This window comes from Castanea sativa, chromosome 1, assembly GCF_040712315.1.
Source record: "Castanea sativa cultivar Marrone di Chiusa Pesio chromosome 1, ASM4071231v1".
Classification (NCBI taxonomy): Eukaryota; Viridiplantae; Streptophyta; class Magnoliopsida; order Fagales; family Fagaceae; genus Castanea; species Castanea sativa.
The window spans coordinates 8,215,967-8,228,992 of NC_134013.1; the positions used below are offsets into that span (position 1 = coordinate 8,215,967).

At 35.2% G+C, this 13,026-nt stretch overlaps 2 protein-coding genes across 2 annotated transcripts; both read right to left on the minus strand.

The window, feature by feature from the left end:
* On the minus strand, positions 1-1,002 carry LOC142643496 (uncharacterized). Its single transcript, XM_075818189.1, has 2 exons — positions 874-1,002; positions 1-573 (listed from the first exon to the last, which is right to left on the minus strand). Exons 1-2 carry the CDS (start codon positions 1,000-1,002, stop codon positions 1-3), a joined length of 702 nt encoding a protein of 233 aa, XP_075674304.1.
* Positions 1,003-3,605: 2,603 nt separating this feature from the next.
* Positions 3,606-9,538, minus strand: LOC142613771 (putative protein phosphatase 2C 55). Its single transcript, XM_075786266.1, has 5 exons — positions 9,277-9,538; positions 7,982-8,904; positions 6,742-7,066; positions 5,105-5,254; positions 3,606-4,051 (listed from the first exon to the last, which is right to left on the minus strand). The coding sequence occupies exons 2-5, from the start codon at positions 8,707-8,709 to the stop codon at positions 3,755-3,757; spliced, it is 1,500 nt and encodes a 499-aa protein (XP_075642381.1). The 5' UTR covers positions 8,710-8,904; positions 9,277-9,538; the 3' UTR covers positions 3,606-3,754.
* Between the last annotated feature and the right edge of the window lie 3,488 nt (positions 9,539-13,026).

Below are 13,026 nucleotides of genomic sequence, written 5' to 3' on the forward strand. Positions count from 1 at the left end.
TCACTTCTGCTGCCTATAAATTATTGCTTGTAGCCACTTCAGCTGTGACTCTGGGTCCTTAAAAGTTAGGAACATCTCCCTACGTGACTTTTTTAGAAAGAGAATGGAAGCTTCAACCACAAACGCAAAATCCACTCTAGGAAGTGCTTTCACAATTGCCATTACATTATCAATTGAACTTGGTGACTCTCGAGAAGTACCTTCAGACCTATTCTGACATACAGTTATTAACTCACTAATACGATTGTCCAACATTGCAGCTCCTCCTATCTTCTTCTTTTTCTTCTGTGAGGGTATTGATTCACTAGCTCGCTTTTGTCCTAAACTACGTGATTGACTAGTAGTTCCTTGCTGCAAACTACCAATGTCTAAACTCATGTCACATTGGTTATCCTTAAATTCGGAGCTACCATCTAAATCACCAGCACCCTCTTTTGGCATTGTTGGAGGTAATGTACCTGAAGAAGGGGTCCATGCAGCTACCCCAGTTGCTGCAACATCCCTAAACATTATCTCAAGTTGTTCTAGATTCTGTGGACCTTTCTCTCGGAATTTTTTAGCTTTGGGTAATTCCTACAAAATGTAATTGTAATTTCACTCATATAAGAATGCCATAAAATTAAAAAAATTAAAAAAAAAAAAAAACTATCTCCAACTAACTACATATTAATAAAATACTCAACTCACCTTCAACTTCAGGTCCCATCAACAATCAGGAGCGGCAATCGTTCCCTTCACTGCATCCCAACCTAAACATGTGTCAAGATTCCTCAATTTTTCCCACACTCTCCAATCACCTTTTAATACATCCCACCTACTTTTTAATTGGTTCTTATCATAGTTTTGACCGGTCTCCTCACAAAATTTGGTCACCAAATTGAACCAACCTTCGGGTCTAAAGGCAGCACCTTTTGTTCTATTCCCGGCTTGAATTTGTTCCACACAAAGGTTACAAAAAGTAGTTGTCCACGATGGATTAATATCCCAATCTGCTCTAGCCATTTTTACCTCGGGGTTGGAAGTGGTATTTTTTCCCATCTATAAAGTTAACCAACCATAAGAAATGCAAAAAATAGAAGATTGTAAAAAATGCAAAAAACGCACAATCAATAACATAAAAAATAAGTTTACACATAAATGAGTGAAAATAATTAAATATGTGTCAATTTGCTCAAGTAACTAGTTCATATTTTTTAAATATGTGGGAAAAAAAATGTGGGAAAAAAAAATTTTAGAAGCTGCAGCCTTGGTTCCAGCCTACGCAACGGCCTCGCTTCTTCCTCCGCTGCTATTGCTTACACCATGTACAATTATAGAACCTCTAGAATTTGAGGGAATTATGGAGGGTGACTTGGTTGTGTGAGATTACATGGTGTAAGCAGCAGCAGCTGCTGCAGCTGCTGCTGCAGCTGCTATTGCTTACACCATGTAATCTCACACAACCAAGTCACCCTCCATAATTCCCTCAAATTCTAGAGGTTCTATAACTGTACCATGCTGGGGATTCGCATATTGCTGCATGCAATTCTGTGCATTACTACACGTAAGGCAGCCAATGTGATTCTAGCCATTCCAATACTCCACTACTAATCAGCATAGGTCACACAGTTTGGACCTAAATCAACCACCCATCATTTCCAAAACCAGTCCCAAATCCTCCTAACAAGTCTCCCAAGATCCTACATTAATCAAATCCTAAATTGGCTAGCATTTCATGGCCACATAAATTGATCTCTTGGTTGGGTTTTAGGTAACATAGTCAAATACACCTAATACAGCCAATGTGATCCTCCTCCACTTAGTAACTACTGCTATTGAACATAGATCACACATTGGGACTTAAATCGACAGCCCATCATTTGCAAAACCAAACCTAAAATCTAATAAGAAGTCCAGAAAACCCTACATTAATCAAAGCCCAAAATGGCTAACATTTCATAGCCCCGTAAACTTAACTCTTTAGTTTAGCTTATGTCACAAACATTGTCGAATATGCCTAACACAGCCAACGTGATTCCCATCATTTAAATACTACAACTATTCAACATAGATCACACAATTTGGAGTAAAAACAACCCTCATCATGTCCAAAACCAATTCCAAAGTCTCCTACCAACTGCCACAAAGTCCTACATTGATCAAAAGTTAGATCAAATATACCCAATCAACAAACAAATTTCAAAACCCAATCAACTAAAGAACCAAATGGGTCATCATTAAATCTCCAAACCCTCAAAAACTCAAAAAGGTACAAATAAATTAGATGAAATACACCCTGTTTCAGATCTTAAAAAAAAAAAAAAATCGGATCACTGTTGGTACCTGGTGGATTTTGGTAGCAGATCAGTCTTGCTTGGTGCCTTTTTGATCAAATGCGTACCTTCAAGATTCCTGTCTCAGAGCAGAAAAAAAAAATTTAAAACAAAAAACATTACAGATCAGAGAAAACGAAGAAAGCAGAAGAGGAAGAAGAAGAAGAGGAAGAAGAAAGCAGAAGAGGAAGAAGAAGAAGAACATATGACTTACCATAGGGAGATCGGTAGCAGCACGGAGAAGGCAGAGCAGAGAAGAGATGAGAGGAATCAGCGTCTGAGAGGAATCAGCAGAGAAGAGATGAGGGTGATTCGGTAATTTTAGGTCTCAGCTATCCGTTAAACTGAAAACGTTGATGCGCGTTTGAGATATGGACCTTCAGACCACCATTTCAGAAATCAGCGTTTTTGCCTTTGCCTTAAAACGCAACTTTTATCTAAAATTTGCGTTTAGGCTTCACCAAACGCCCAGCCACTGCCAACTTTATGAAAAAGCTACGTTTTGGGTCCTAAAAACCCAACCAAACGGGCACTATGTGTGACACTGTGATGTCTTCCAAATCAGGTCACAGGACAAGTGCATTCTTACATACATGAGTTTGTGCATGACAACAAAGCATAATAAAATAAAAGTAATATTTGCTCAAATCACAACTGTAACACCTTAGCAAAAGTTGTGAAAAAAAGTGTCTCTAGACTTGCTCGAAGGTGAATCATCAGTGTACAGTGGCAGCAACGCAGAATTGATTAAGCGATAGTGCTGAAAATCATCTTCTTTTCTTTTTTTCTTTTTTTTTTTTTCTTTTTTTTAGAAGCGCATTTCAATATATATATATATATATATATATATATATATATATATATTTATTTTTTTTTTTTTTTTTTTTTTTTTTTACCGTCCGTACACTATTTACAAAACTCACAAACTTCTTTTTTTAACAAAACTTTCATTAAAAATAAAAGAAAATGTTAACAAGCACCTTGTGGTACTTGTTAAAATTTCCCTCAATGAATTGTGTTAATAAAAATGACAAAAAGTTATTAAAATGATTGCCAAAAATGATAAAATTTTTCAAAAATGATAAAAAAACTGCAAAAAGTAAAAAAGATGTGCAAAAAGCTATTGCTAATGAAAACCGTGTCCACTAACACAACCCAAAAATGAATCTCACAGCACTATTTACACGTTTAAAAATTATTTTACTATAATATTTTTAGTTTTCAGCAAAATAAACGTTATTCAAACACATTTTTTTTTTTTTTTGAGAAACTATCCAAACACACTCTCAGAGCTCAAACCAAGAAATGCTATTTTGTTTTTACATTAATGGAGGGCATAATACACCCGTATAATGGCAAAGAGAAGAGTTTGATTCTACAAAAAGCCTGACTTGAAGCGCAATAAAATTGAAATAGAGAAAGAATATATACACGAGAGTGTCTCATTCATCACCATCACTCTTGATATATGAAACGACAACAGTGATGTCATCAAGCTTGCCACCATAATAGCGGAACCCAGCATCTTGAGCAGCAGTGGAAAAAGGTGTCTGCCGGTCTCTGTCCTGTGCTCGTTGGCGTGCCAGTGCCGCTATCTTCTGAGCTGTCACCTGAGGCCCTAGGCCAGCTCTCATGGCATGAACGACTACTGCAGTAATCTCATTGTTGTACAAGTTGTCAAACAGTCCATCAGTGCCAGCAATTATAGCATCTCCCGGAGCAACAGCAATTGTAAAAACCTAAATCAAACAGCCACCACTAATCTCAACAACACATTCTATAATCAATAAAGTAAGTTTAATTACATATTAATGAATTCATAATTATTCTGTGTCAGTCACCCCTGTTTTTTGTAGTAGAGCGCTAGAGTTCTACAAATAGAAGAAGATTACCTGAACACAGCAAATTAAATGCCTATCAACCAAGATTGACTTCAGGATATGAGAACATTAATTTTAAAAAAAGGATTATATTAATAAGAATGTGATATAAGGGTGACTACCGCTCACCCTTGGTACGGTAGTCACTCTACAAGTATAAATGCTTGTGGGGTGTGAAGAGCAAGGGCCGGGATTCAAGTCTCCAGAAGGGAGTTTCACACACATATACATTTAGATTAGGCTAAATTAGAAATTCTATCTTGTAAAAAATAAAAATAAAAATAAAAAGAATGTTATATAAAACCCAAATTTTGCTTCTCCAATCCCAACATACCACATCATCATATTACAGATTAAAAAATCAGCACGACTACACAATCAATTCTAATACCCATTTGAAAATCTAACTTAATTGGGAGTTTATTAAGATATTATTATGTATTGTAGGGAGTATTAAGTTTTAAGTAAAAGCTAATATGACAATCTCTTATTGGATAATATAAAACATGGGTTTTACACTACATCCTTACCAAATTCAGACTCTTTAAAAAAATCATGATTAAGTAGAGGCAATTTAATTAGGAAAAATTTACTAGAAACATTGTAATTAATGGCATCACCCAGGATATTAGCTAAATAATAATAAAAATATTCTGGATATTTTGGAAAATAGTGTGATAAATAATATCAGGTATCACATGAATGCTAAGCTATAACACATAACTTAACAGTGACAGTGCAAATATGTTCCCTGAGGGAAAGTTTTAGCCCTCCCACAAAATATACGAATGACATTCACTCCTTGAAAATATATAAAAGGAGCATGATAAATATTTTCAGTTTCAGGCTACAATTTGGTTCCTCATAACTAACATTTGCAGGAAGAGGAGAGAGGGAGTAATGGGCACAAACCTGACCAGAGCTAGGTAAATCACCATTATTTCCACTTTCCAGTTGATAGGTGAAATTAAAATCATGCTGTTGCACAGGAGATCGAAAAACGGTGCACCCATCCCGGACCACCATAAAGCCACTGTCCCCTAAATTAATTGCATTAACACCCTGGAATGAAAAAAAGGAAAAGAAAAAAAGCAATTAATTATGTCACCATCTAGTATGACAAATTAGAAGACTCCTTATTTCAAGCAAGTAAAATTCCAAAAGGTTCACCATATATACAGGGGTCAGGAAGCAAAAAAGTCTTCAAAAACTAGACAACTCATTCACTCCCTCAAGTAACAAATGATACAATTCCTCTAAATCAGGGAAGAAAGTCACTTAAACCCTCCATGGCTGATTGATGGCAGAGCAGTAATATTATTGGAAATAGAATATCTTGGAAGCCTAATGCTAAAACTATAGGTCGCACAATATCTATAAAGACTCTATGGTCTAGGAGAAACAACCAATTCTAGATCAAAATTAACTTTCTTAAGGTTATAATCAATAGTTGGCGGCCATAGGTATAATTTATTTAGTTTGTAACTCTAGTTCAGTTATGGGGCCTTTGTGTTTTGTCCTTTAACTTCATTTATTAGTCAAAATCCCATCAGAACAAGAGCCCACACTATAATACCTAATATCATTATTTCTCAGCACCAAAAAAAATCATATTCAGGATCGTTTTTAGAGTTTTTTTATTTGAATTTGAAGAGCCTTGGTTGCTATATACTTTTCTTTTCTGCTGACTGCTGCACCATTACTGCTTAAAGGCAGTGTTCATCCCCAGTGATTGTCATTTCTTGATAAAATAACAGCCCCAACCATGTCCCTAACCTAACACCCTTTGAGACCCTAAAACCCAAAAGTATTCCCCAACCTTTTCAGCCATCAGTAAACTCATTGTAACGAACCCTAAACACAAACATTTGTTGCTGCCCGAAATTCAACTAAAATTCTCAAAACTAAACCCTTTTTGCCTTTTATCATTAACCTCAAGCCTTCTCAAATCATTATGAATCAACAAACCCTAAACCTTTCTTTAACTGTCATATACCCAGTAATCATAATTTAGCATAACTCTGGCCCATTTTACAAAAAATAGTAAGCACGTTATTAAATCCATTCTACATCACTTGTGGAAGGAGCTGGCTCTCCAAATAAACCAAACGTTTGCAACTTGAACTTGATCAAGTGTTACAAGTCCACTGAGCCACCTCAAGTCACCCCTGTCAATGTCAGTGCTCAAGAGCATATATATTGTATAGTAAATTGAATGTTACTTCCTCGACACATAACACAACCCTGATTTTTTATAATTTAAATTCTGAAATAACCAATGAAACTTACTGCCTTACTGGATTATCATAAACTGAGATTATCATGATCATACACTGAGACATAAATCAGCAGAAAAATCCAAAAGAAGTAATAAGAAAATAATCTGCAAACTAACATGATAAGAAAACTCCAATACCTTGAACAAGTCAGGCTACAATTACACAATGTCTTTTAAAAAATAATTTAATGGTTTTTCAGGAAAATGGCCAATTGAATCCAGAAACTAGAGACAGGCATAAAGGAATGGCTAAAATGGAAGAAGTATATACCTCGTCTGTGAGTGCTATGATGCATGCTGTTGAGGAACCTTTGGCTTTCGTGATTGAGTGAGCTTTCTCCAGGACCCTAGCAGGATCAATTGAACCCTTGGGCTCCTCTTTAACAGCATTTACTGAATGGGACATGAGTTCCCGGGAATACTGTCCAGCATCAACACCTAGATCTGCCCAGCCACCAACACCATCTGCCACCCCAATTGCTTGTTCATCAACACATATAAAGTGTGCATCCTCCCCACCAGTGTCTTCTTTATCAGGATGAGGCAGATAGCATGATCCTGAAAGTAGTTTCAGGGTTTTGCCTGCTGATTTCTTCCTGCAATCAAAGCCAAGCAAAACCATAGATCTAAATCCCAGAACTTTACTGCATTACCTAACCATGTTAAGTTATTAAAAACCATGATAAAATATTTTCACCAGAATCCTGTAAAAGTAAATGCATTCATTAAGAAAGGCACACATCCCTACTACACCGGAAGTATACAAAGGATGTGCCAAAAATAAAGACTTTAGATCCAAGAATATATTTTAAGATTAAAAGGTCTAAATATTGAAGTGGCCCGAAATTTTTTTTTTTTTTTAAAAGTGGCTTCTCTTAGGCTAGCTCAAAAGCTACTACACTAACCAAGGTGACAACAAATTGGCTCTTCATACGGTGCAAGTACCACAAGCAGTAGTTCTGGACCATGGAGTTCATCCTATACAAGCCGTTGCTCCTCCAAGTGCTCCATAATGATTAAAACTAGTAAATTATAGAAGTAAATATGAAGAAGAAAAAAAAAGTTTTTAAATGGCAAAGAAAAATCAAATGTAAGGTGGCTTGTTTCTAATACAAATATTAAAAAGAAAAAAAGAAAGGCAGTATATAATCCATAAAGGAAAAGAACAATTGAGTGAGGGAGAAAGAGAGGCAGCTTTCACTTGTATAACATAACAATGTAAACAGAGACTATAAAAAATACAGAACAAACGAAGAAAAAGTTACTGCCATTTGACATGGGTAGGGTTCAAGTATTTAATAGAAAATGATACACAAATAGGGTACCCTCTCTCTGTTGCTAATTTACATATGCATGTCTTGGCTACAATCAACTGTACATATGTCTGTGTGTATACTTCAGATGACAACTACTTCAAAATTAAGCAGAGCATATCTCACAGAAAAGAATGGAATGAAGGTCTAGCAAACAACTTCAAAAGAGAAATATGGAAACTACATCAGTGAACATACTGTTCAGATGAATCTGTAGAATTTGCAAGCTGTTCCTCACGAGCAGAATTATCAAAGGACACATCAGGGGCAGTCCCAGCAGAGAAACATGTGGATGATGTGCTATGAAAATCTCTTGGTCCTGACCCTGTGTATGGGTGAGAAATGCACCACCTCTTCACAGCATTGCATATGAAGTATCCATAAATCACATTATTGTTGGGTTGCTCACGTTTTTTCAGACTCATACTAGCTTTTCTGCAGCTCTCGGAACCTCTATTGCTGTAAAAGATACTGGAACTATCTGTTGTTAATGGAAGTCGCTTATGCCTTGAAGCCAAATTATCTAAGGAACATTCTCCCAAAACAGCTCTGGAACCACAAGCAGCCATAGCTATATTCAAGTGCACAGGTTCAGCAAGCGCGCAATCAATGTGATACGCACAGACCTGAAAGGAAGGCCCAGACACAGATGGAATAGACAGCATCCGTGAAAGTGCTCCAACAACAGAGATATTCCTTTTTCGGCTAACTAACTCTGATCTTGCAGCATAGACAGTTCCAGATCTTAACAACACGTGCAGGTCTGTATGAGTCGAAGATGATAAAGTACGGAACAACCTAGAACTGCCAAACAACGATTTCCCTTGCCCGATTACCACATCGAACGGGTCCTGTAACCTAACTTCTTGCCCTACAATCGACCTCTGGATTGCAGTTCTTAGTCTCGAAAAATTAGTAGATGGCATTTTACCCTCTTAAACAAAACACTTTCAATTCAATCCTTCTTTTGCAGAGACCACTATTTTTACCACTATATACATAAGAAAATTTCATAATTCCCAGTACATCTATATGATTAAATTACTTAACAATAATAAATTAAATTTTTAAAAAAAAAAAAAACCCTTTTTTCCTTCAATGTATCGCACCGATTTATAAACCTGAAAATGGAAATAAATAATGATGGAATTCAGTAAAACAAACCTAAAATAACACAGACAGCAAAACAATTATAAAAAAAAAAAATGAAGACATCAAATCTAAAATAGATAAACCCTTAATTATCAACATGAAATGAGACTCATTTACAGGAACAACTGAGTTATTATATGATTGAAAGTGATAACTGATTTGCTAATTAATAACCAAAGCCAATCTATCCAAAAAACGAAACCCAATAACAAAAATTTATTCAAATATCAGCTACAGCTAGATACAATTCCTAGCAATAATTAATGAAATAAAATAATAATAAAAAGTCAATAAATAAAAAGGGTAACCCAGAAATTGATAGGTACTGAGAAAACTCGTACCGTTCCTTAACAATCGGAGCAATGTTTGAAACGAAACCCTAAACTTTATAAACCCCAGAAAAATCGAACCTTATATATAAAGGCTGAAACTTTGGAGGTTAGGTGTGTGAGAGACACAGAGTCACGAGGTTTTCTAACTCTCTGAGATTTCGCAGACTTTGAGGTTGGAAAAAAAAAAAAAAAAAAAAAACAAAGAAAAAGACAGAGTCGAGAAATTTCTTTGGAAGCTGCTAAAACTACAAGCGATGAAACCCTATTTGGTGTTTTTACCGACATTAATGATGTGCCATTTTAAACATGTTTGGCGTTTTGACTGTTTTGACAATAGATAAGGTGTGGTATTTACGAAACGTGTCTCAGTGTTTTTTGCACGTGGGGAAGGGTAGTTTGGTCTTTATAGTTTAATTAGAGTTTCAGATTGGTACGATGTTCGTGTGCTTTTTTTTTTTTTTAGATTCTAATGTTTTTTTGTTTTTTGTTTTCATCCAAATTTGTAGGAGTTTTAAGGAAATGGTTTGGTGTACTTGCCAAATGCGTAGAGAGATGGGGAATTAAAAAGGTGCTTCATATTAACGTGTACCGTAGATTGTGGAGAATATACTTTTATATATTCTTCTTATTTGTATATAAGTCCTGGGCTCTCTTTTTTTTTCTTTTTCTTTTTAAATTTCTGATGTAACCTCCACATTTAACTAAGTTTTAGATAATGTATCCAATTTCAGCAACAAAAAAAAAAAAAACAGATAATGTATCCAAATTCTTTTTTTTTTTTGAGAAAGTCCAAATTCCAAAATTCTATCTAAAAATAAGATAGATGATGTATCACCAAAAAAAGAATCTTCTCAAAAAAAAAACAACAACTATTTTTGAAATGGAGGTTAAGGGTTTTAATGAGTTTGATTCGGGTACTCAGCCCAGTCAGGTTTAAACATCGACAATTAACAATTGAATTATCTATTGAGATTAAGATTTACATTGTTAGTTAGTATCAAGGATTACAGAGAAGAGGCATTTATTTTCAAAAGATCTCAACTTCTCATTATTAGATTTGGTTTTTGTCACCAAATTTCAATTTCATAGATGTCAAACTAGCCTACCATGACCACGATCAAGGTTGTTTTGCCAACAATTATATAGTGTACTCAAGTTTTATAATATCAAATGGAAGGATTTCTATTACTTTAATGTTTACAATGGAAATTTTTAAAAATTTAGGATTTAATATTAGATCATACCAAACTTTAGGCAATTCCAATTAAGGGTGGCCACTTGATAAGAAAAGTGTAACTACTTTTTGCAAAAAGAAGATAGATACTTGTCACAATCATAGGTTAGTGAACCCAACTTTAAGACAAAATTACACTTTTAACTTTAAAGTTTATGGTTGTTTTTATATTAGTCTCTTAAATTTGAGAACTTACTATCAATATAATTTTAGCCCAAAGTTCGAGGGGGTGTGTTTGTATTTTTTTTCCCCCTTCATATATAATTACAATGAATGCAATTATCCTTACAATTATTGTAAGTGATAAAAGGGAAAACAAAGCAAGTTTTGTAGTCCTTAAAAGGGAAAACAAAGCAAGGTGTGTAGTCCTTACATTTTATAGCTTGTAGTTTAAATAGTAATTCTTAGCTTTATATCATTGTTGATTCTTGTACTTATCTAATGTCTAAATATTATTGATTAAGGATGTGTTTATAATATCAAATATTTTTGTTAATAGTTACTGTACGGTTATCAGCCCATTGTTGTGAAGCCCACGGGCCATTGGTTGTATGGTTATCGGCCCATTATTATGAAGCCCACAGGCCATATGTTAGATAAAAGTCCTTCATTGAATTCAATCCATGGTGCTTGGTTGAAATAACCATGGGTTGTTTCATTCTCGGGCTTTAATGTGGCTCCGGGCCCCATTCTGGGGTACCTCAGTAATGTCTTGGGAGAGATCGCCATCAAGCAGCATAAGGCGTCTGTTGCAAGTCTCAAAACTGATTCATCAATTTCCAAAGTGGGGCCTTTTGTGTTAGGAATAATCTTGAAAGGCCCCACCTACACGAGAAACCATTGAAAGTAATGATTAGGGATCCCCTCAAGGAGCCTATAAATAGTGGGAAATTGAAGGAGAAAGGGTTAGACAACGAGAGGGTGAGGAACTAGAAAATTAGAGTAAGTGTGAGAGAAACCAAGAACAATCTTATCCAAGAGAACCAGTTAAGTCCATCTTAGGTACGAGTTTTCACCCTTAGGAGCTTCCCATTGTAGGATATCCATATATCCACTACAACAAGTAAATTGTGAACCCAGTTAAGTAGTGAGCCCATTTGCCGAGCTGTGCCCCCACAGTTATTCAATTTTTCTAATTTTAATAAATAAATATATTTTGTAGTGCACATATCAAGGTTATTTTGCTTTTAATTTACATTTTATTTTGACAATTTCTTATCTCCACCACTAATAAAGATAGAGATCCATCTTGATTCACAGTTTCCAATATTTTCCTTAATTCTGATGGATAATTTTTTCTTTTAAAAAACAAGTTTTCGTATATAAATTTTGCATGCTATGGTATTTTGTGCATAGGAATAGTAAAATATAAAACATAAACATTTCCAAATTGCTTTAAAATACATGTGAGGAGTGGAAGAGTCCCCATCCAGGCCTAAAGCCCAAATCCCAATTGGGCCCCATGAAGTAAGTTGGGCCAAGCAAATATATTTATAGGAAGGCCCAATGGGTTGCATAGTATGGAAGAAAGACAATAAGGTCATTCCGAGCACCCAAGAGGAGGAGGGGAGTTTTGGTAGATTGTTCCCGTGAAGAGGAAAATAAGTTAAAAAGAGCCTAGCTATACCTGAGGTGGGGTGCATAGATAATCCATATCTGATTTTTGGGAGGTACTTGATACCTTAGGAGACCTCCAGAAATGCAAAAAGGTTGAAGATTTCCACCTAACCCCTGCCGGATTGAATGCATAAGAGATAACCTGAACAATACAAACGCCCCCAAAAGTCAAGTTCTAGGATAAGAGAAGGGAGGAAACCGATAAAGGGGAACAAAATACCCTTGAGAACTCAACTGGTAACAGGATAGCTATAGATATAAGAATAAAAAGACACCTATATAAGGGGAAGGACAGAAAAAAGAAAGGAGGAAAAAAAGGAAAAAAAGAGGAGAAAAAGATAGAGAGAGAAATAGTAAGAGTATGAAGAAAACATGAGAATACTGTTGCCGTGTAACACCACAGGAAGTTGAACTTTTCTCTTGTAAAACAGTAGTCCTATTTTGTATAAACGGTATTTCATGAAATCAATTGTTTGAGTTTTCTATTGTAGAGTGTTGATTCCCTTTTTTCCTTTTAATAAGTAAAATGTCTGTCAATCAAACTACTTCCTGAGGAGCCATATATTATCCCCGAGAAAGATGGTTTTGGGTCCCCACAATACAAATTGCAACAAACCCACTCTTTAAAACAATAACAAAAACAAAAACAAAAAAGAAAATCACAAAATACATCCTCCAACGTCGATCAATTATTAATTTTCATCCTTGTAGTTTCAAAATTTTTTTTTTTTTTTTCATTTCCGACTTTTAATTACAATATGTTTCCAATGTAGTCGATATGACCATCTCATATTATTAAACCCCATAAACAACATATTTTTGCTATTAATGGGATTTAATCATGGCATTGTTTCGATAGAGATGGATAGAATCACTACATTAGAAACATGAGTGACATATGAAGAAAA

What these genes read in the sequence shown, in the direction of transcription:
- LOC142643496 (XM_075818189.1), bottom strand. Translation starts at nt 1,002, where the DNA reads ATGGCTAGAGCAGATTGGGATATTAATCCATCGTGGACAACTACTTTT. An exon ending in CCGAAGGTTGGTTCAATTTG is followed by an intron (nt 574 to 873) that starts GTGACCAAATTT and finishes TACATTTTGTAG; the next exon opens with GAATTACCCAAAGCTAAAAA.
- LOC142613771 (XM_075786266.1), bottom strand. Translation starts at nt 8,709, where the DNA reads ATGCCATCTACTAATTTTTCGAGACTAAGAACTGCAATCCAGAGGTCG. An exon ending in TCTACAGATTCATCTGAACA is followed by an intron (nt 7,067 to 7,981) that starts GTATGTTCACTG and finishes CTTTGATTGCAG; the next exon opens with GAAGAAATCAGCAGGCAAAA. An exon ending in TCATAGCACTCACAGACGAG is followed by an intron (nt 5,255 to 6,741) that starts GTATATACTTCT and finishes TTTTCATTCCAG; the next exon opens with GGTGTTAATGCAATTAATTT.